Source organism: Lampris incognitus, chromosome 13 (assembly GCF_029633865.1).
Source record: "Lampris incognitus isolate fLamInc1 chromosome 13, fLamInc1.hap2, whole genome shotgun sequence".
NCBI classification, from domain to species: Eukaryota; Metazoa; Chordata; class Actinopteri; order Lampriformes; family Lampridae; genus Lampris; species Lampris incognitus.
In genome coordinates, this window is record NC_079223.1 from 47,676,349 (window position 1) to 47,699,846 (window position 23,498).

At 44.2% G+C, this 23,498-nt stretch overlaps 1 protein-coding gene across 1 annotated transcript in view; it reads right to left on the minus strand.

Annotated features, from left to right (window-relative positions):
- Positions 1-344: 344 nt before the first annotated feature.
- The window catches only part of rasgrp3 (RAS guanyl releasing protein 3 (calcium and DAG-regulated)), a 60,778-nt gene continuing 37,624 nt past the window's right edge, over positions 345-23,498 (minus strand). The window contains exons 5-17 of the mRNA XM_056291543.1: positions 19,551-19,682; positions 19,162-19,309; positions 11,342-11,515; positions 10,050-10,166; positions 8,840-9,118; positions 7,934-8,014; positions 7,556-7,669; positions 7,050-7,165; positions 6,134-6,281; positions 4,397-4,433; positions 4,011-4,160; positions 2,781-3,160; positions 345-1,725 (exon numbers count right to left, since the gene is read on the minus strand). Of these exons, the coding sequence (XP_056147518.1) occupies positions 1,717-1,725; positions 2,781-3,160; positions 4,011-4,160; positions 4,397-4,433; positions 6,134-6,281; positions 7,050-7,165; positions 7,556-7,669; positions 7,934-8,014; positions 8,840-9,118; positions 10,050-10,166; positions 11,342-11,515; positions 19,162-19,309; positions 19,551-19,682 (1,885 nt within the window). The 3' untranslated portion in view covers positions 345-1,716. The remainder of the gene's footprint in view (positions 1,726-2,780; positions 3,161-4,010; positions 4,161-4,396; positions 4,434-6,133; positions 6,282-7,049; positions 7,166-7,555; positions 7,670-7,933; positions 8,015-8,839; positions 9,119-10,049; positions 10,167-11,341; positions 11,516-19,161; positions 19,310-19,550; positions 19,683-23,498) is intronic.

The window sequence follows — 23,498 nt, forward strand, 5'->3', positions numbered from 1 at the left end:
ATGTGGACTCTGTGATGTGGACTCTGTGATGTGTTTGAGGATGTGATGTGGACTCTGTGATGTGTTTGAGGATGTGATGTGGACTCTGTGATGTGTTTGAGGATGTGATTGTGCCCAACAAGGGTTGAGAAACAAATACATGCAACATTATGAGGCAGGAAAAGGGAAAAAAATGTTGACCAAATTTTCAGCTTTCTTTTTTACTTCATCTTCTCCTTTTTTGTTGTTGTTGTTGACTTTTTCTCCCCAGTTGTACTTGGCCAATTACCCCACTGTTCCAAGCCGTCCCCAGATCAGCAGAGGGAGGTGGAGCAGCGACCAGGATGGCTTGGAAGAGTGGGGTGATTGGCCGGGTACAATTGGGAGAAAAAAAGGGAAAAAAATAAATAAAAATAAAACCTTCCTTGCGTAATCTAGCATGAAGTTGGGTCTTGCTCCATCCAATGCTGCTCCACCGAACCCGTGTTTCTGAGTATTTGGGATTGGCTGAATTAAACGAACAGCCTCGCTGATGATGGCACATGACACGTCATGAACCGCACCGCTGTGAGTGGGTGTCGAGGGGCGGCAGGCGGACGCTGGAGCGCATTTGGGTGGAAATGTGCTGCGACAGCTGATGTACATTCAGACGGCTCACGTCTCTCGTCTCTTCTGACGAAAGAGAATATTTCCTTTTGGTCCCTTTAGAATCATTTCTGCCATTAACAAGGCATCTAGCAGATTTCTCTCCGTTATTCAGCCGTCACCAGAAAGAGGTGTGTTACGCTGGTCATTGTAAAAAAAAGTCAAGTTTCATGCTTGCACTTGTGACTTCCTGAATAGTGATGCTGTAATACAGCGTGCTAGCTCTTAGATTCCACGGTCACATGTAACTGGCATGTAACTGGCATGTAACTGACAAAAGTAATCCCCAGCAGAGTGTGTTGTGTTGGATCTAGTGAGGCTAAACGTAAATTGACTTGCAAGCAAACACAAAAATACACAAAAGTAAGTTTTTCATCTCACTCACTTTCATATTGTCCGTCTCTCTGCAATTCCTCTTCATCAACATCTGCAACACTCTAAACTTCTCTCTTCGCCACACTTTCTACCTCATCTCCCACCGAGTCCGTCTCAAAAACAACCCTGTGGCAACCTTAGAATGACCTTCTACCTACACCACACCATGACCTCATGACCTACATCAGAAATACCCCTATATCTGATTCTTTAAAATATAAAAAAAACAAAACGAACAAACAGTAGATTGCACAGCCAATATACATTAAACTTACTCCTCGCAGCCTTACACACCTCTTCTCAATGCAGGCACCGTCAATAAAATACCTTCAGCTGATACACTGATTCATCCAGGAGCAAAAAGACAGCAGATGACACTGTGAAGGTGGAGACGATGTAGACGTCGCTGGAGACTGTTATCCACTTCTCACTGCGGTCTTCCTCTTGAGTTTCAGCTTCCCTGTAGGATCTCATACCGTACGTCCTTCTATGGACTCAGAGTCTACATGTTGCTGTCCACAGCTGTCTGTCCACGGCTACGTCTCCAGCCGGCCAGGTTCACTACTCCAAGCCACCATGATGGGGCCTCAAACACCCGAGGACCTCCCTGAGTGACGAGAGCTTCCTTATATATGGCCCCGAGGGCTGGACTGAGCAAGTTCGAGCCCCCTGATCAGATCTGAACCCCAAGGTCTGGCCCTCAACACTGTGGCCAAGTCAGCTGTCCTGTAAGACAAGAGGATGTCAGTAAATTAATCATTTCCTTCTGAAAACCCCCTCAAAACTAATGGTCCACCAGGTTACGGGGATTATCCAAACTAGAAAAGTACTTTCCTGAACAAAATGTGCGAGCTGAAGGTCGACAGGGGGGTGCTTGTTTTTGCTTGGAATGAGCTAAACCTAAGAAATGACACTGGATCCTAGTGTGACTAATTTAAAATTAAAATGTGTCTGTAGTGCAGAATTTGAATTTTTCATAAAGTAGAAGCCCAGATTTATAGTTGAGAGAAAATATTTTCCTCATAAATACTGAGAAGAATTCCTTTCATATTGTAGCTAATTCGGGGGGCAGCCGGGACGCGAACCCAGATCTCCCACACCACGGGCGACTACGTTAACCAGTCAACTAAAGGGTCCAACCCATTAGCCAAGGGCTAGCGAGTCTAGTCATTCGTGATCGTTACACGATGTATTTTTCATATGCTTCATGATTTAAAAAGCTGAATATAAACCAGTGGTCCGAAGCTTAGCTCAGAATAACTGACATTCAATGAAAACGGAACTTTAGCATCATAACTACCTGTTGTGACACCAAACTGCAGACTCAGACAATGGCCGATCAGGTAAGCTAGCTAAAACTGTAAATCATCTCATCCCAGCAGACTGGCGGTGGGGTTCAGTCTCAGTTCCCAGCCCTCGGTTTTCACAAATGGCTGTGAGGTGGCAAACTAAACTGCTGGAAATCTAAATGAAGCGCCTTTAAAATACGATGCTTTCAGTGGACTGTGTAACGATCACGGATGACACTAGACTCGCTAGCCCTTGGCTAATGGGTTGGACCCTTTAGTCGACTGGTTAACGTAGTCGCCTGCGGTGCGGGAGACCCGGGTTCGCGTCCCGGCCAGTTGCGGCGCTTCCTGGCTGCCCCCCTGAATTCGCTCCAACTGCATTACTCTATCATTCGTGTTAAACAAAGAACCAACCAGCTGACCCAAAGGAAAAATACATTTGTGTTTTCCTAATATGCTATTTACTTAACAGTTGTTTGCTTGTTGTATTACCTTCCCTTTGTGTGTGGTTATCCCATTCTGCACAACTTCTCCCAGCTCCTCCGCCCGCTCCAGACAGTCAGTCTTCCCTTGGTTTTTGCCCCCCTGGTGCTTCCTACCATCCTGATTTTGCCAGTGGCTGAAGCCTTTATTCTTGGAGGTCTTCCGCTGGGGTCGGTACCTCATCTTGGGGAAGGTGTGGGAGCCGCCGTCTGTGGCCTCCCAGTTGTGTTCGGACCACAGCGGTTCAGTTTGGGTGGCCTGGCTCGTGGTGGCCCTCTGCAAGCGTACAGAGATTCGCTGGGCCGAGCCGGTCATCAGGGTAATGGACCTGCTGTCCAGCGTCGGACCTGAAGGTGTCACTGCTCCAAAGGTAAAAAGCTCATCCTCATCTGGGATCAGAAGCAGAATCAGGTTTTACATACAAGGAATTTGTCTTCGGTTTGTCAGAACTTATAATGTACTTTGCATACATAAATACATATATGCAAACTTACATATATACATATCCACCTTCAAACATCAGTGCCACCTGCTGTATTATCAAGCGGTGCAGGACTAAGTCAATATAAATATATGTATATCATTGAGATGCAGGCCTTTGCACTGATACAAACCATTTCCAATGTCCTTTTGGGCGAAGGTCTGATACACAAATCATATCCGCAGCAGCTTTAGTTGGTTCTGGGTTCTTTAGTTCAAGACACAGCTGAAGCCAGTCATTCTAAACTATAAGATATTTTTTCATGTTTTTTGGACCCCCCCCAATTGTACCCGGCCAATTACCCCACTCTTCCAAGCCGCCCCGGTCACTGCTCCGCCCCCTCTGCCAATCCGGGGAGGGCTGCAGACTACCACATGCCTCCTCCCATACATGTGGAGTCGCCCGCCGCTTCTTTTCACCTGACAGCGAGGAGTTTCACCAGGGGGACATAGCGCGTGGGAGGATCACGCTATTCCCCCCAGTTCCCCCTCCCCCCTGAACAGGTGCCCCCGACCGACCAGAGGAGGCGCTAGTGCAGCGACCAGGACACATACCCACATCCGGCTTCCCACCCGCAGCCACAGCCAACTGTGTCTATAGGGACGCCCGACCAAGCCGGAGGTAACACGGGGATTCGAACCACCGATCTCCGTGTTGGTAGGCAACGGAATAGACCGCCACACCACCCGGACGCCCTAAACTCTAAGATTTGACAGTGAAATTATAGCTGATCATTGCTAACTTTTGCTGGAAGCTACCTTTACACGTGGGCAGGGCAGGACTACTGGGCAGCGAGCTGTGGGTCAGCCCACCCGGAGACACGTTGCCAAGAGAGGTGGAGCGGAGAAGCTTCCTGCACGCCAACACCAGCAGCTCCCGGCACTGTTTGTGGCAGTTTACTCCACAGTCTGTCATATGAAGAAACAAGATGAGTTCACACGAGAAATGAGAAGTTAGTCATTTATGAAGGTGTCTTTTTTTTTCCAGATGGCTCTCGTCCCAGACACCACATCTCATCGTCAACAAACTACATCTTATCGTAGATGCTTTTAGGGAGGGGAGCCATTCTACACAAGTAACACGTTTTTTAATCTAAAATACTTGTTACAGGCTGGATAAATACGTAAAACCACTGGAGATCTACCTTTGCACTTGTAGCCCTGCTTGATGATTCCCCAAAGCTGAAGGAGCAAGTCGGGAGTGTGAAGGGGGAAGGAGGTGAGAGGATGCAAAAGAAAAAAAAAAATCACATCAGTGTTTGAAATGGAAGACACAACGCACAACAAATGTGGCTGAGCCAATGGGCCACAAAAGGACACTGCATCCGTGTACAGTACTTATGTAGTATGTAGTACTATTAACGCCAAAGTGGATGGAATTGTGATTTTAATGAACCAACATGTTATAACAGTCATTTCTATTGCCTCGTGTTATTGGCTCACACTGTAAACTGTACTATTGAGTCACAATACTGCCAATCAGTACTGCCAATCAATACTACCAAACAACACTACCAATCAATACTGCCAAACAATACTACCAAACAATACTACCAATCAATACTACCAAACAATACTGCCAATCAATACTACCAATCAATACTACCAAACAATACTACCAATCAATACTACCAAACAATACTGCCAATCAGTACTGCCAATCAATACTACCAAACAATACTGCAATCCATACTGCCAATTAATACTCCCAATCAATATATTGGGAACCGGAAGTCAGTGGACTACAGTTATGCACACAGTGTATCGTGTCGGTAGGGACGCCCGACCAAGCCAGAGGTAACACGGGGATTCGAACCGGTGATCTCTGTGTTGGTAGGCAACGGAATAGACCGCCACGCCACCCGGATGTCCGGTCTTCGTTGGGTTTTTCAAACCGTTAACCACGGGAAAGTTTAAAAAGAACCATCTCAAATGGCTTGAACAAAAAGATTGTCAAATGTTGCACTTTCAGATGATATACCATCACATAACTCAGCCATAAAAAGAATACGTATCTAAAAATAAAATAACAAATGGACTTTTAATCTATACTCAACTGTCAACCAATGGACATACTACAAGTAGAGGAAAAATCCAGATGTACATTGGATTATTGCAGTCAGATTCTTCTTCTGGCCACAACAATGCCAGCCTCAGTGGAAGACGATAATTATTGTGGGATATTTTCTGACACACTGTTCTAGTAGATTCTACATCAAGTTACAATCCTGAAGATTGTCATTTTTATATCAAAATACTGATACCTATTGTGTCTGGTAGTAACCGCAATGGTGTTACACAGTTACTGAAGTGTCAGCATCTTCTTAACCGCCAAAAAGCAACAAAAACAAAACAAAACAAGACAAAAAGTTGACACTGTGTTTCATGTATTGATGTAGCGTCTGCCATATCTGTTTGTTTTAAAAAAAAATATTGCTTTTTTCAAATCTGCTGTCCCTTATTCTTCCAGTTGGCTGCTGTAATGAGTAAATAAAACACTGTGTTGTGTTGTTTACCTCCCAGTAACTGTTAAAATGAACAACTACTAAAGTGTTGCTGTTTTTAATATTTGTGGATTAGAGACTGTCTTAAACATGAGAAAGATAAAAAAATCAACACATATTTACTTGCAAAATTTCAGGATTGTACTTTTAAGCCAACTATAAACCTCCATAAACCTGAAGATATGGATATGTATGTGAATTTAAACGGGTTAAAAGCATTTTCAGATTGACAGACATGCTTTTTAAAAAAAATCATGCAACACCCCTGCCATCATGGAAATTACAGGACAGAACTATTGCTATAAGTGTAATTTGAGGAGGGGGGGGGTGATATACACAATTAGGTACAACAGCAACACAATTTTCAGAGATACGCACAAATCCAGCACAGTGTTCACAGAAGGTGGGTCTCAGGTAGGTCATCTCCTGAAAGTTGTGGATGAAGCCAGGGCCCAGCTTACACTGCAGGAGAGGGTTGGCCCGCAGGAAGTACGCCATCATCTCATCCTTACTGATGAGTCCGTCTCTGGAAAGAGCGAGAGAGAGGGTAGGGTAGGGTGGGGTAGGGTGGGGTGGGGTGGGTGGATGATGAAAGCTGCTTTTCACGGATTATGTATCAGTCTCAATTTGATTTCGATGCCTCAACATGACCAACATATTCACATCAGCCAGAAGAGGATAACTGCTACAAAGATAACAGACCTATCATCCTTGACTGCCAAATCAGTTCATTTACAGCTGATTATGTCTTGGAGGGAATTTTTGCCTATAAATATTGTGCATAAATATTGTGTGGATGTGGATGTGGGTATGTGTCCTGGTCGCTGCACTAGCACCTCCTCTGGTCGGTCGGGGCGCCTGTTCCGGGGGGAGGGGGAACTGGGGGGAATAGCGTGATCCTCCCACGTGCTACGTCCCCCTGGTGAAACTCCCCACCGTCAGGTGAAAAGAAGCGGCTGGTGACTCCACATGTATGGGAGGAGACATGTGGTAGTCTGCAGCCCTCCCCGGATCAGCAGAGGGGGCGGAGCAGCGACCGGGACGGCTCGGAAGAGTGGGGTAATTGGCCAAGTACAACTGGGGAGAACGGCAGTAAAAAGTTATTTTAGCCCTGCAGCAGTGGGACGGGTTCAGATTCAGAACCACGGAGTAAATCCCATTCAAGACGTTGTGTATCAAACTCAGAAATGACTTGATCAAATGTGATTTGTTCATTCACTTAGTTCACCAATACTTCAAATCTCTTGCAATATCTTGCTATGAAGTTTTCTATTAGATCGATAGACACACTCACTGGTCTTTGTCGAGAACACAGAAGGAGTCCAGGAAAGGGAAGTTGGCAGCAATGCTTTCAAAGTCCTCATGGGAGATGTAGCCATCGTGGTCATGGTCATAATTTCTAAACACAGACTTCCAGAACCAGAGAGGGAACAAATCACTCCCAAGATTATTTCAGAAGAACCTAAGCATCTGTCCAACAAGTAGTCATCATTATATGTTTTGGTGCCCACTTAGTTTCCTTCGTGGGGACAGTTACAGGAACATTTCCAGCAGTGAAAGTGAAGGCAAAGCAGATCATTTCTTTCGACAAGATGACGGCTTGTGGCATGAGCAGCACCGTCCTTCCTTTTTACACTTTCCCCTTTACAGTTTTCATGACTGCAATCCATATTAAGAATGGCAGGACCAATTTGTCATCAGCATCTTAACATGCATCCGTGTGTGACTGACAAACCCTCGCCTGAAATCAGTAATTTCAAATGAAATGCGGTCCATTGGCTGGAACGTAAGTCTACTCACATCCACCACCTTCCTGATATGTTTATTGACCACAGATGGGTCTGGTTTGGTGGTCACCGCTGTGGCCCAGTCCAGCGGAGCCAGGTGCTTGGTGGGAGTTGTGGGAGATATGGGCTGCAGAGAAGGAAACAGTGTCAAAGATCTGAAATATCAAAACTTCCTCCCATTCTCCAAAATCTCTAAATAGGTTCTAGTTGTATGGTATATGCAATAATTGAGAATGAGCTCTACAAGATTCTCACAGTTAAACATTGCTTGAAATTATATTATTGCATAAACTGCAAAATAAAATGGAAAGAATAATGGACAAAGAAAAAGATAAACTGACGGACAGGGGATGAGAGAGGACAGACGCGACTCTCTTCACCTGAGACTTACTAGTGACTTTGGGTTACGTGGTTCCCTCAGTAATGAAAGCTCATAAATCTCATCTTCTGTGTAATACAGGTCTAGAGAAAGCTGGAAAAATGTGAAGAGACAAGTTATAATTATCTTTATAGTCCATGTGCAGGTGACAGTATCACAGAAGCAGTATGCAGTCACTGTACTGGTCGAGGTCATGGCTCTTCTGTACACATGTTGGTTGTAAGACCTACAGTGAAGGCAATATCTTTGGTATCTTCTCGGCAGGTTAACATGCTCTGTATTTAACCCATTCACTCAGAAGAGATCGGTACTACTGTACATTACAGCTCGGTAATAACAAGGTAATACCAGGGTAATTACCAGCAATTACCATGAGTTATCAATAGTTACTGGTAGTAGTTACCTAGGTGGTTACCCCCCCGGAGCCTTTCCTAACATCCTTTTTAAGCCCATGATTTGTCACATGGAAACAGAGATGGTAGTTTCTATGTAATAACGTGGAATCAGCTGGAAAATGCAATTTGAAATAAACTTTGAATTAATTACTTTAAACTTTAAATAGGACGTTAGGAAAGGATTGGGGGGTAACTACCTAGGTAACTACAACTAGTAACCACCGGTAACTAATGGTAATTACCATGGTAATTACCCCGGTATTACCGAGCTGTAATGTAACATGGTACCAAGAGATCTTCTTGAGGAACTGATGCACAGGTAACCTCGCAGAGCAATGTACTGAGGTTAGATCAGGAACACAGAAACAAAACAGAACGATCAACAGCTAAAACTTCAAATATTTGTCTCCCGTTCAAAAATCAGAAATCTTTCTTTTTAGTATGGACATTTTAAGGTTATTGCCAGAAATTTGCCCAGGCAGTCGTAGTATCACTGTGTATTGGTTCCCTGTGGGCTCCTCACCGTTAGCAAGTAGATGAGGTCCATGTTGGGCTCCACCTGGGCCACTGCGCTCTGTAGCGACACCAGCTCATTGAAAGTCACGTAGAGCTGCTGCATCTTCCCAAGGTTCACTTTACTCCCGTCGTCCACCCAATCAGGGAAGACCACGTGCATGGCTATCAGGTCCTTGAGATGCACACCCAGGATAGGGATTTTGAAGCCCTGGCACTCGTTGAAGGCCTTACGATAGTTGGAGTAATTACTGTTGGAGGAAACTAGCTCCGTCATATCGCTCCAGATCTGCCGGGACAGGCAAGAGTGGTGTATATATATATTGTGGTGTGTAGGGCTTTAGGGTTGATGTTACATTTGGGTGTTACAATTCCATCAATCATTGAGTTAATGCAAAAACAAAAAAAAAAGCATGTCTAAGTATCAGTACACAAGAAACGTGACTTAATTCATTTCTTTTCTTTTTTCTTGCTGTGAGTAGTCCGTAGCACTAATGCTGAATGACCGAATGAAAAAACTGTATGCACAGTCTTTGTCTGCTAGGAACTCTATAGTGACGCTGATACCACAGGTGTAACAAGTCATCGCTGTGCAAGATGGTCAAAGCGGACCCCAGCCTGCCCATCACAATCAGACATAAAATAACAATGTCAGTAGCGAATTAAGTGAAAGCACGCAGCTTTAAATGACCTGCAACAGCACAATGCACTGCACATCTGTAACCTACATCACTTCCCTGTGTGTATGTGTAATGATCACAGATGAATAGACTTGCTAGCTCTTGGCTAACGGGTAGGACCCTTTAGTCAACTGGTTAACGTAGTCACCCGTGGTACGAGACCCGGGTTCGCATCTCGGCTGCCCCTAAATTTGCTACATTGGTGTCAAAAGCGGGATGGTGAGACTGTCAGGCCACTGGAAGCGCACGCACCCAAAGGCGTGAGGGAGCTCATGAAGCATGGGGACGCACTTCCCGAAGGAGAGGGGGTCGTGTAATGACCATGGATGAATAGACTTGCTGCCCTTGGCTAACGGGTCAGACCCTTTAGTCGACTGGTTAGCGCAGTCATCTGTGGTGTGGGCGACACGGGTTCACCTCTCGTCTGCCCCCTGAATTCGCTACATATGCATTACATCATTCCCTGCTCTGAATGCAGATATGGTTCCTATTCATATAAAGAATGAAAGAAAGGAAATCTAAATGCTAAAGCTCAGTTACCTTTGTTATTTCTGGGGCCAGGTGTGAGTGTGTCTCCTTCAGTCGAGAGATAGAGCTATGACTCAGTCCTCCGACCACGGCCATTAGAGTGTTGAAGTTCTGCAGCTGTAATAATTTCTATGGAAAGCAAAATATAGAAAGAATAAAATATTAGCTATTGTAACAAAACAGTCTTCACATCTCATCATAAGGGTTGGAAGCATCCAGGTCAGACAGAGAGAGGGATGGTGGCCGTGATGAGAACAGAGAAAGGAAGTTATATTAGCTGTGAATATTTTGTGTTGTTTTTACATCAACCAACCATTCTATAAATTAATTGAACATAATTACATAATGCACATAATGGGACACGTGCCCACATGCAGCTGGCTTCCTGCCCGTGTTGGTGGGCAGCGGAGCGGACCGCTATGCTACCCAAACACCCCACGTATATCTTAATTAATTTCATTCAGAATATGCTGGGCGGCACAGTGGTGCAGTGGTTAGCGCGGTCGCCTCACAGCAAGAAGGTGCTGGGTTCGAGCTCCAGGGTAGTCCAACCTTGGAGGTCGTCCCGGGTCGTCCTCTGTGTGGAGTTTGCATATTCTCCCCATGTCTGTGTGGGTTTCCTCCGGGTGCTCCGGTTTCCTCCCACAGTCCAAAGACATGTAGGTCAGGTGAATCGGCCAAACTAAATTGTCCCTAGGTGTGAATGTGTGTGTTGGCCCTGTGATGGCCTGGAGGGCGTCTCTCTGCCTGCCGCCCAATGACTGCTGGGATAGGCTCCAGCATCCCTGCAACCCTGAGAGCAGGATAAGCGGTTTGGATAATGGATGAATGGAATTACATAATGCACTGCCCTTTGTAAGTCAACAAAAGCTTTGGTTCTCCTTCTTGATCCCGGTTCAGCTGCCATGTTACTGCACTAAAAAGGTCCCTAAAGAGTCAGTTGTCTTCAAAGGAAGAGCCAGTCATACAACGGTGATGGAGAAGCTTTGCTCTTAAAAAACACCTTACACAAATGCTGTTAGTGTGTGTTGGACAGTGTGCCCTAAGCCAATCATGTGCACATAAGCAGACACCCACCCACACAACACTCAACACACATTTATAAAACCCAGCATATAATGAATGGTCTTTGAATACTCCAAGGTAATCCAGTCATTTGTTAAAGAGATAGTTTGGTTTCCAGGGTGTCCGACAAACAAAGAGTAAGAAAAAACTAGTGGATACCTATTTTATGTCTGTGCATGCAGTCTGAATGTACTATATCTGTGCATCTGGGATCCCATGACTGCCCCCGTGACTCTTACCTGTGCCACATTGATGTATTTGGTGATGACCTCTGCACGGTTCTGAGGTGTCAGTTTGCTGAGCACCATGAGCTGGACCCACTGCGACACCCCATTGAACAGGGCAATGGACCGCTCCAGAGTTGGGTTGTCCACAAGACAACCATGGATCACATAGCTCTGGTAGTCTAGGAACTGTAGACGAAATACAAGGGCACTTAGCTGATACTCTCCTTCACAAGGACTAACGATAAACACAGCAGTTGAGAAACGTAGTATCTGCAGATTCTAGCACATTGTGTACAGAAATTAGGGTGCTCTAGATTGCCACAGATCACCAAGACCATGTATGAAGAGGTCCTTCATACTATTGTGAAATTAAGACTCAAAATATATATTTCTTATTCCTTTGTAAGCATGTATTACACATGACTGGAGGTATAGTAGGAGGTAGAGCGGGTTGTCTAGTAATCGGAAGGTTGCTGGTTCGATCCCGGCTCCTGCAGAGAGCATATAGAGGTGTCCTTGAGCAAGACACTGAACCCTTAACTGCTACTGATGAGCAGATTGGCACCTTGCATGGCAGCCTCCGCCATCAGTGTATGAATGTGGATGTGAATGGGTGGATGTGAGGCATACAGTGTAAAGCACTTTGAGTGGTCAGTAGACTAGAAAAGCGCTATGTAAATGCAGCCCATTTACCATTTATGGTAAAAGCACAGCCACCACTTGATTTGCGGAGGGAGCAGGGTATAAATAAGAGGCCCTGGTAGGAAGATCTGATTGGCCTAGAGGGGGAGAAAGGATGCAAAAGTTTGGAAATGTATAAAGGGGCATGACCATGTAGGGCCTTATATGTGATAAGCAGTATCTTGAAGTCTATTCTATAATTTACTGTGAGCCAATGAAAGGATGCAAGGCTTGGCATGATGTGGGATCTAAGATTGGGACTGGTTAGCAGCCTGGCTGCAGCATTTTGCACATGTTGCAGGTGGGACAGGGCTACTTGGCTGAGACAGGAGAAAAGAGCACTGCAGTAGTCAAGGCGTGAGAAAATTAGGGTACAGATTAGTAACTCAAGATCTCTGGCTGATAGCATTGATTTGATTTTCGCGATGTTCCGGAGTTGGAAAAGTGCAGGTTTGCACAAGCTTGTTTATGTGTAGGTCGAAATTAAGATTTTGGTCAAAGAGTAGACCCAGATTTCTTGAGGAGGGTTTAACATTGGTGGCCAGAGGGCCAATAAAAGATTTCACTTCTGAGACAAACTCATTAGGACCAATAAGGAGAACCTCAGATTTTTTTGGAATATTTTATTTTTCAATACCCAAATTGAAATGCCCAATGACTGCTGGGATAGGCTCCAGCATCCCCACAACCCTGAGAGCAGGATAAAGCGGTTTGGATAATGGAATAATGGATTTTATTTTTCATTTTCAAACCCATTTTAACAACCATAGAACACAAAACACGAAAAAAACCCAAAACAAAACAAAAAACCGCCCCAAACAATTCCCTACCCTTCCTATAAACAAAGGACGGGGGGGGCGGGGGGGTAGCGCATAGCGTGAAATACAGACACACTGCACTAACACAGTGTTACATCCTCTAAAGAGGCCCTCTGGTTTACCAGAAATGGTGGTGTCAGTGATGTGTCTATGTACTCTAGGTGAGGCTGCTAAATTTTCATAAAGGTGTTGTATCCTTTTCTAAGACTATATGTGATGTTTTCAAGAGGAATACAACTGTTCATTTCCAAAGACCATCTATCAATGAGGTGAGGGGAATCAGATTTTCATGTCACTGTTATGCATTTCCTGGCCACACATAAAACGATTTCCATAAATTTATTTTGGAAATGGTTGAGGATCTACTGACATGTGAAATTCCCCAGTAAGCAAAGCTCAGGATCGAATGGTAAGGTAACTCTTGTGATCTTGGTCAAGATGTCACAGAAGTCATACCAAAAGTGCCTCACCTATGTAGCAGAAGCTCAGTTTTGTCTGAATTGAGATGAGGGAAATTGAGTTACATTAATTCCTTAGTAGCAGCCCTACAGTCATGAAGGGTACCAATATTACCCATATCATTTGGCTTAACTGATAAATACAGCTGCATGTCATCAGCATAGCAGTGGTGAGAGATGCTCTTGATTGGTTGATTGAACTGGCTAACCAGATTGCCTAGAGGTAACATGTAGATTGAGAAAAGGATGGGACCAAGGATTGAACCTTGAGGAACTCTACAGAGTATAGGGGCAGTTGAGGGCACAAAGTTGTCTGTGGCAACCTGAAACTTCCTGATAGACATATAGGATGAGAGCCAACCGAGAGCAGAGCCCGAGATACCAACCCAGTTATTTAAACATTCAACCAAGATGGAGTGATCAATAGTATCAAAAGCAGCAGTTAAGTCAAGCAGAACCAGGATAGCATGTTTGCCATTGTCAGTTTGCACGAGGATGTCATTTGTCACTGTTAGCAGTGCTGTTTCTGTACTATGTTGGTGGCGAAAGCCAGATTGGAACTTATTGAAAATATTGTGTGCAATGACTTCTTCAAGCATTTTGGAGATGAATGGTAGTTTTGAAATAGGTCTGTAGTTATCTGGTAGGGTTGGCTCAAGGGCAGATTTTTTTCAAAATAGGTTAGACACTCGCCATCTTAAAACCATCAGGAACACAGCCAGAGGCGAGAGAAAGCTTAATAATGGAGAGCAGGCTAAGGCCTCGGGTAGGCAAGACCTCTATAAGGAATTTGGGGTGGATTAAATCTGAAGGAAAAGAGGAAAGGCGCATATGGGATACAGTGTTAATGAGACTGTGCAGAGATCGGGAAGAAATCAGACAAGAGAGTAAGACAGTAAACTGATGAGTCAGAGGAAATATGAGCAATGTTAAAATTACAATGAATGTTGTTGACTTTGTCAACAAAGGAAGACAAAAAATCTTCACAGTCTACTGGGGAAGAGGCAGATACAGCAGGATGGACAGGGTTTACAAGCCAGTTAATGGCTTTAAACAGGTACCTCAGATTATGTTTATTGTCCCTAATTAGGCCTGCAAAGTAGGTAACTCTCGCCTCTTTAATGTTTTGGTTGAGCATGGACAGCAGTTCTTTCAGACGGAGGAGATGAGCCCTGAGCTTGGATTTCACAGTACTGAGTAGTAGTACAACTTAGTACAATAATATGTTCTCATTTTATCCTGACATGTAAAATAAATGAAAAATTATCTGGAGGAAAAATTATAAAAAGCATGATTAAAATTCCATAATTCCACGTGATTGCTTATCGTGTGAAGAACAAATGCAAAAGCCAACAATATAATGCTGACAATTAAAAATAAACTAGACCCCTTTCTGCAAAGAAATTAAGTTACTATATCATTGTTGACTTGATAGTATTGTACAGCAATGTACAAATTTACCAGACTTACCTTGGGAAGTATGTGTTTACCATCTCACAAGCAAATGTGAACATTAACAGGGAAACATACAAGCTCAATTTTAATTTACATAATCTACTCTAAAGTCTACACTAAATTTGAAATTTATACTTTTACAAAAGGAGGTAATATGTTTGCCTGTGCCCCTGTAGTTTCTATATCTGCAACAGCAGATGACCATGTCACTACTACTACTTTCAGCTGCTCCCGTTAGGGGGCGCCACAGCGGATCATTTGTTTCCATCTCTTCCTGTCCTCTGCATCTTCCTCTGTCACACCAGCCACCTGCATGTCCTCCCTCACCACATCCATAAACCTCCTCTTTGGCCTTCCTCTTTTCCTCTTCCCTGGCAGCTCCATATTCAGTATCCTTCTCCCAATATACCCAGCATCTCTCCTCCACATGTCTAAACCATCTCAATCTTCTGCCACCTCCAGCTCCACCTCCTGTCTTTTCATCAGTGCCACTGTCTCCAAACCATATAACATAGCTGGTCTGACAACCATCTTGTAAACCTTCCCTTTAACTCTGGCTGGTACCCTTCTGTCACAAATCACTCCTGACACTCTTCTCCCCCCACCCCACCCTGCCTGCACTCTCTTCTTCACCTCTCTTCCGAAATCCGTGTTACTTCGAACAGTTGACCCCAAGTATTTAAACGCATATGCCTTCACCACCTCTACTCCTTGCATCCTCACCATTCCACTGTCCTCCCTCTCAGTCACGCATAGGTATTCCGTCTTGCTCCTACTGACTTTCATTCCTCTTCTCTCCAGTGCATACCTCCACCTCTCCAGGCTCTCCTCAACCTGCTCCCTACTCTCACTACAGATCACAATGTCATCTGCGAATATCATCGTCCACGGAGACTCCTGCCTGATCTCGTCCGTCAACCTGTCCATCACCATTGCAAACAAGAAAGGGCTCAGAGCTGATCCATGATGTAATCCCACCTCCACCTTGAACCCATCTGTCATTCCTACCACACACCTCACCACTGTCACACTACCCTCATACATATTCTGCACCACTCATAATCAGATTGTTATTATTATTATTGTTATTATTATTGGCCATTATAATCTTCAGCTATAAGCAACACAAGGATTGACTATATACAGGCAAAATAAGAGGTGATAAAGTGCAGTGGTGCAGAGAATATATCAGAGATGCTGAAATAAATGTTAGCAGGTTACTTACAGACATGTCTGAGGTAGATGGACATGACAGAGTGTACCAGTATACGTACAATGTACAGTATTATACAATATGGTTGGGTTTATTTGACACTCTTACATACTTTTCTGCCAGTCCCTACTTCCTCATACAATACCACACCTCCTCTCTCGGCACCCTGTCGTATGCTTTCTCTAAATCCACAAAGACACAATGTGACTCCTCCTGGCCTCCTCTATACTTCTCCATCAACATTCCCAAAGCAAACATCACATCTGTGGTGTTCTTTCCTGGCATGAAACCATACTGCTGCTCGCTAATCGTCACCTCTCCTCTTAACCTAGCTTCTATTACTCTTTCCCATATCTTCATGCTGTGGCTGATCAACTTTATACCTCTGTGGTTGCTACAGTTCTGCACATTGCACCTCTTGAAAATCGGTACCAGTATGCTTCTTCTTCACTCCTCAGACATCCTCTCACTTTCCAAGATTGTGTGCACATATTCATAAATGGAAAAAACCTCCTACCGACATACACGTGCATACACACAAACTCGCACACTCAACTAAGAACATATTTACTCATTTTCTTATCATCACACCCTGGGAACATGTTTTGATGTTCCGACTGACATCAGCGTTCTGACCTAATCAGTGTGTCTGGAAATCAGAAGAGCAGCCAGCTCATGCTGACGCCAGCTGTAGCTCTCACATTTTCCAACAGCTGTACAGCTTCTCAGGACACTTTATACAGCCTTCCCTATCAAGTTCCTGTTCAGCTATATGCCACTTAATACACATAACCCTCTTTTAAACACAGAAACATGTTGATACTGCTCAAATTTACGGTTCATATCTACTAGAGGTGTAACGACCCGTCGATCTGGATCAATCTTTCGATTCAATGATCAACAATCCAGTATGATCGATGCAAAGTATAAACCAGTCCATATCATCATCTTTAAGATAAGCCCGGGATGTGAACAATTTAGAGCTCAATATCTCTAAACCACTGGGCACACAGGTAGAACCTCGTGAATCCAAGGTGCTGAAGCAGAGATGTGCATGGTTCTTGTTCATAGGTCATAGGTCATCAAGGGCTCCTCCAGTTAACTAATAAAAAACACATGCACTTAAACATGAGAAAAGTGACACGTCATAGTGAGTAACAGGAAGTCTATTTTTAGTCTTCTTAATAAAAAGTATTTTTCATGGATTAAAATAAATGAAATATATTATCACATTTACTTAAATTACTTAATTTAATTAGCCAATTTGTTCAATTATTTAAATTTAAAAAATTACAAATTAAAATTTTTCATTTAGGTCTATTTTTATTATTTTCAATAAAAAGTATTAATTATTTAATTATTTAAGTAAACATTTTAAAAATTAAAATAGATCGTTTTTCATTTAAATGTGTGGAAGAGCTCAGTAATAAAATTGTCCATCATATTTTAGTTGCTTTTTGTGAGTTTATATAAATGTAACTACTACTACTACTGCTACTACTACTGCTACTGCTACTGCTACTACTACTACTACTACTACTACTACTACTACTACTACTGCTACTACTACTGCTACTACTACTGCTACTACTACTACTTTCGGCTGCTTCCGTTAGGGGGCGCCACAGCGGATCATCCGTTTCCATCTCTTCCTGTCCTCTGCATCTTCCTCTGTCACACCAGCCACCTGCATGTCCTCCCTCACCACATCCATAAACCTCCTCTTTGGCCTTCCTCTTCTCCTCTTCCCTGGCAGCTCCATATTCAGCATCCTTCTCCCAGTATACCCAGCATCTCTCCTCCACACATGTCCAAACCATCTCAGTCTTGCCTCTCTTGCTTTGTCTCCAAACCGTCCAACCTGAGCTGTCCCTCTAATATACTCGTTTCTAATCCTGTCCTTCTTCATCACTCCCAGTGAAAATCTTATCATCTTCATCTCTGCCACCTCCAGCTCCTCCTCCTGTCTTTTCATCAGTGCCACTGTCTCCAAACCATACAACATAGCTGGTCTCACAACCATCTTGTAAACCTTCCCTTTAACTCTTGCTGGTACCCTTCTGTCACAACTCACTCCTGACACTCTTCTCCACCCACTCCACCCTGCCTGCACTCTCTTCTTCACCTCTCTCCTGCACTCCCCACTACTTTGGACAGTTGACCCCAAGTATTTAAACTAATATGCCTTCATCCCCTCCACTCCTTGCATCCTCACCATTCCACTGTCCTCCCTCTCATTCATGCATAGGTATTCTGTCTTGCTCCTACTTTCTTTTATTCCTCTTCTCTCCAGTGCATACCTCCACCTCTCCAGGCTCTCCTCAACCTGCACCCTACTACAGATCACAATGTCATCCGTGAACATCATCGTCCATGGAGACTCCTGCCTGATCTTGTCCATCACCACTGCAAACAAGAAAGGGCTCAGAGCCGATCCTTGATGTAATCCCACCTCCACCTTGAACCCATCTGTCATTCCAACCACACACCTCACCACTGTCACACTTCCCTCATACATATCCTGCACCACTCCTACATACTTCTCGGCAACTCCCGACCTCCTCATACAATACCACACCTCCTCTCTCTGCACCCTGTCATATGCGTTCTCTAAATCTACAAAGACACAATGTACCTCCTTCTGGCCTTCTCTATACTTCTCCATCAACATTCTCAAAGCAAACATCACATCTGTGGTGCTCTTTCCTGGCATGAAACCATACTGCTGCTCGCTGATCATCACCTCTCCTCCTCTTAACCTAGCTTCTATTACTCTTTCCCATATCTTCATGCTGTGGCTGATCAACTTTATACCTCTGTAGTTGCTACAGTTCTGCACATCACCCTTGTTCTTGAAAATCGGTACCAGCATGCTTCTTCTCCACTCCTCAGGCATCCTCTCACTTTCCAAGATTTATATGAATATAACTGGTTGTGCTAAATGGGTGTATGATATCGTCTCATATCAATCACAGGCCCCTGAATGGAATCAAATCAACATCATATTGTGGCAGACTGTGATATCAGCAAATATCATGTCGTCGTCCAAAGAGTCAACATAATATTGTATCATGATGAACCTGTGTTTACACCCCTAACGTGTAGCTTGTACAGACATCTCTCCCAAAAACACTGGTTGCATGCACAACACAAACATCGATAACGCACAAAAAGTAGGGGAACATTAATGGACATTTCTGTACGAACCGATATCCTTCTGATGGACTTGAACTCCAGGAAGGTGAGGTGCTCAGCCAGCTCCATGGGCTCCAGGTGGTCAAAGAGCAGCGAGGCCTTGCCTTTCTTCACATGCTTCTTTCTCTGGGTCAGCTTACGCATCCAGTCATATGATGAGCTACAGAGGGAGAAGCAGCCGCTCATGTCAACACCTGGCTGTTTGTGTGCACATGTGTATTTTCTCGCCTGCTGTCTGTGCAAAATGCAATACTCATATGAACAGCATGCAATGTGGGTGATTTTCTTTTTTTGTGCGTATGCATTCATAATTATACCTGGATGCTTTTATACTCATGCACTTGCGTGCACATGGTGGTGTATTAGGTATACGAGTATATCCTGTGAGTATGCGGGCTTACATGGTGGAGATGTCGATGAGTTTGATGTGCTCTTCACAACCAAGCTGTAAAGCCAAATCCCTAAACTCCTCTGTCACCCTGATCAGACCCAGATCCAGGTTAAACTCTGCAGGGAATGTCACTATCCAGTACCTACACACACACACACACACACACACACACACACACACACACACACACACACACACACACACACACACACACACACATTTTTGTATCTCTCGGACACAATTGTGTGAATTTCAATGGGTGCACAAGTAGATGATGACAGTCCGGCATCCGGGCAGCGTAGCGGTCTATTCCGTTGCCTAGCAACACAAGGATCGCCGTTTCGAATCCCCATGTTACCTCCGGCTTGGTCGGGCATCCCTACAGACACAATTGGCCGTGTCTGCGGGTGGGAAGCCGGATGTGGGTATGTCACCTGGTCGCTGCACTAGCGCCTCCTCTGGTCGGTTGGGGTGCCTGTTCAGGGGGGAGGGGGAACTGGGGGGAATAGCGTGATCCTCCCACGTGCTACATCCCCCGCCAGATAGCATCCGGATAAGGGCCACTTCAGGCACTGATGCGGCACTGATGGTCTTCTCCTGGCCCTGACAAAATGGATGTGAGCCTGACGTGGCCCACATGTATAATAGCAAATATGGCCCAAATATGCCAAATCAAATATGGGCCTTTTCTGGCAAAAATGTAGTGCTGTGGGCAACATGTGATTTGGATGTGACCCTGAGGTGGCCCGTGTGGTAAATGGTGAATATGGCCCAAAAATCAAAAAACAAATATGGGCCACCTTTGGCAAATATGTGGCACATGCGGCATTGCTATGGCTTGGTTCTGGCCCAGATCTGGCAAACAGGAGCAGTCCGGGTCACAGCAATTTTGCTATCTGGGCCTGGCGAAACTCCTCACTGTCAGGTGAAAAGAAGTGGCTGGCAACTCAATATGTGTCGGAGGAGGCATGTGGTAGTCTGCAGCCCTTCCCGGATCGGCAGAGGGGTTGGCGCAGCGACCAGGACAGCTCGGAAGAGTGGGGTAATTGACCAGGTGCAGTTGGGGAGAAAAAGGGGTAAAAAATTTGTTAAAAAAAAAAGTAGATGATGAGATTCTTTCCGAAGGACTGCTGGACTGGACACAGCTGGACTGGACACAGCTGGACTGGACACAGCTGGACTGGACACAGCTGGACTGGACACAACTGGATTGGATTCCATTACTAATTACATTTGAAGACGTCTGAGTTGAGCAGCACTGCTAATGGCTAATTTCATGTTCTGCCTGGAAAGACGGTGTGTAATTTCTTAGACATAAAATGGGAGATAACTGACTTTTTCTCTTATGTGATGAGCTGCAGATCACGTGGCAGAAGTGCAGCATTGTGACAAAAGTCACAGATATTTCCCCAATGTACCAAAACCTACAGACAGAATGATGCAGCGACTAGTCCTCAAACAAAAGGAGAACGGTTTCTTGGCTGTTCCCCAATGACCACACTGCATTGTTTTGGGCCCCAGAACATGGGCGTTGCCATAAGTTATTCACATGATAGGGTTGGTTTCCCGTACATAACTGAGGCAATTCAAAGCAAACAGAAAAGAGAGTGACATATATCAAGAGTTCAAGCCTAGGCTGTCTAATCTGTGGTCGGAGAACAAGCCCTGGAGGACTTCCAGTGAAACCCTGCTCATGTTTCCTCCTGGTAAAGGACAGATGCGCTTTATTAAGGAGTGACGGCCGACCCAGCGCCAAAATCGCTAACATGTAGAACGTCATGTTCTCCACATAGCCCGCGGCCTTCTTTGTAAAGTCATGGCTCACAAGCCTGCTGAACCACTCAGTGAGATTTTACTGCCCCTTCTAGCACCCTTGAACAATATCTGCCCTCTGTTTGGAGAGCACTGGTTGTAACCAGGGCTGAATTTGTAAATCATGGGGTCCCTGGTGGTGATCCAGCAGGTCGACTGTAAAAGGAGAGGTCCTGTATCATTACGTCACTGCAGGGGCGTAGCTAGAAATGCTGGGCCCCCCCGCAGTTACCCACTGGGGACCGGGGGTCACGCCCCGGTCTCGTCAGATCCGACTATGGCCGGACTCGATGAAGCAGCAATACTTGGCAGCGCCGTCTTCGGGAGGGGGGCGGAGTCAGCTTGTGTTCGTCACACGAATGCGTCTGTGTGTGTGGGGAAAAAGCAGTGGTTCGGCCTGGAGTCGCCTTGTCACGAAAGTGGCGAGGCGACTCCTTCGAGACTGCCGGCCGGAGAGATGCAGTTGGCGAACGCATGCAGTACCAGGGTGGGTGTTTGAATTAAAATAGGGAGCGATTGGCCACTATTTTGGGAGAAAAAAGGGAGAAATCAGAAATAAATTTTAGAAAAATAAGGAAAGAAATGCTGGGCCCCCTGAAAGAATATTAAAATTGGTCCCAAAGTGTGCAAGAGGTGCATTGCAAATTATTTCTTAATATTTTATATGCAGGGTATTAATTAAGACTCACAACTTCAATGTATAGTTCACATTTCTATTTGTCACTGCTCAGTCATTGTTAGTGTGAATGCTGGGGGCATTCACCCTATTGCTTTGCAGTTCTTTATTTCTTTATTTTTTTTCCCGCCCATTTTTTGACACTTTGTAGCTCCTTCATACTTTTAGCTACTGAAATCATTCAACTCATTAAGGACATTAGTGCTCCCCTTTCAGATTTTTCATACCTTTTGAACTTTTTGAAATATTCAACTTTTTTCAGCCATTTTTTGAATGGGAGTCAATGGGGGACTTTTGCAACCTTTCCATCTCTTTTACTCCTTCATACTTTTAGCCACTGAAACCATTCAACTATCAAAATGTTCAACTCATTAAGCACATTAGTGCTCCCCTTTCAGATTTTTCATACCTTTTGAACTTTTTGGAAATATTCAACTTTTTTCAGCCATTTTTTGAATGGGAGTCAATGGGGGACTTTTGCAACCTTTCCACCTCTTTTACTCCTTCATACTTTTAGCCACTGAAACCATTCAGGTATCAACACGTTCATCTCGTTAAGCCCATTAAGGCTCACGTTTTTTTGAAATCTTTTATACTTTTAGACATATTAAGCTTTTTCTACTTTTTCGAAACAATGGAAGTCTATGGGGAAAGGTTGAAACCCTCACTACCTTTGAACTGTATCTCCTCCTTCATTGTTTTGAGCTAGAAACCCCATTTAAAGCTTAAACAGTTCAGGACATTCAGCTCTTTCAGAACCCTATTCAGATTTTAAAAACATTTTATAGTTTTTCAACAATTCAGCTCTGAAGTTTAGCAATTCTGCCATACACTTTGCCTGTTAGAATGTTCGGTCCTATTGTGACGTCACATATCAATTTGAAACTCAACTGCCAGCCTAATTAGTGTGAATGCTGGGCATTCACACTATTGCTTTGCAGTTCTTTATTAGTGGCACCACTTCCACTTTTTCATACTTTAAACTACAGAAACCATTCAACAATCAAACTATTTATGTATTTAGCACATTATGGCAAATTTTTCAGTTTTTTATACCTTTAAAACTTTTAAAATATTCAGCCATTTCACATTTCAGTTTCCAGGTATTTCAGGTAGGCTAGGGACTTTCTGACTTTTCCTATTTATCCATTTTCAGCAATGCTTTCGCGATTTCTTTCACCTGCTCAGCATTCACACGCTTTTTCTGTGGAAAAGCATTTTTCTAGTTCTATTTCATTTAGTCATGCCACTCTATTCTGGCCCTGCAAATGCCTGACAGCATAATGCTGAAATACCAATCAAATAAGCAACAAATCAAGGCAAGTCAAGAGACAGTTCAGTTCCTTATCCATACCATTGACAGGCAACTAAATAACAAGAGTGGGCCAGGGCCATATCAGGGTCTGCAGGATGCCCTTTACTGAAAAAGGAATTTTTCACTTGTACCCTGCATTTGCCTGTGAGCTCGAA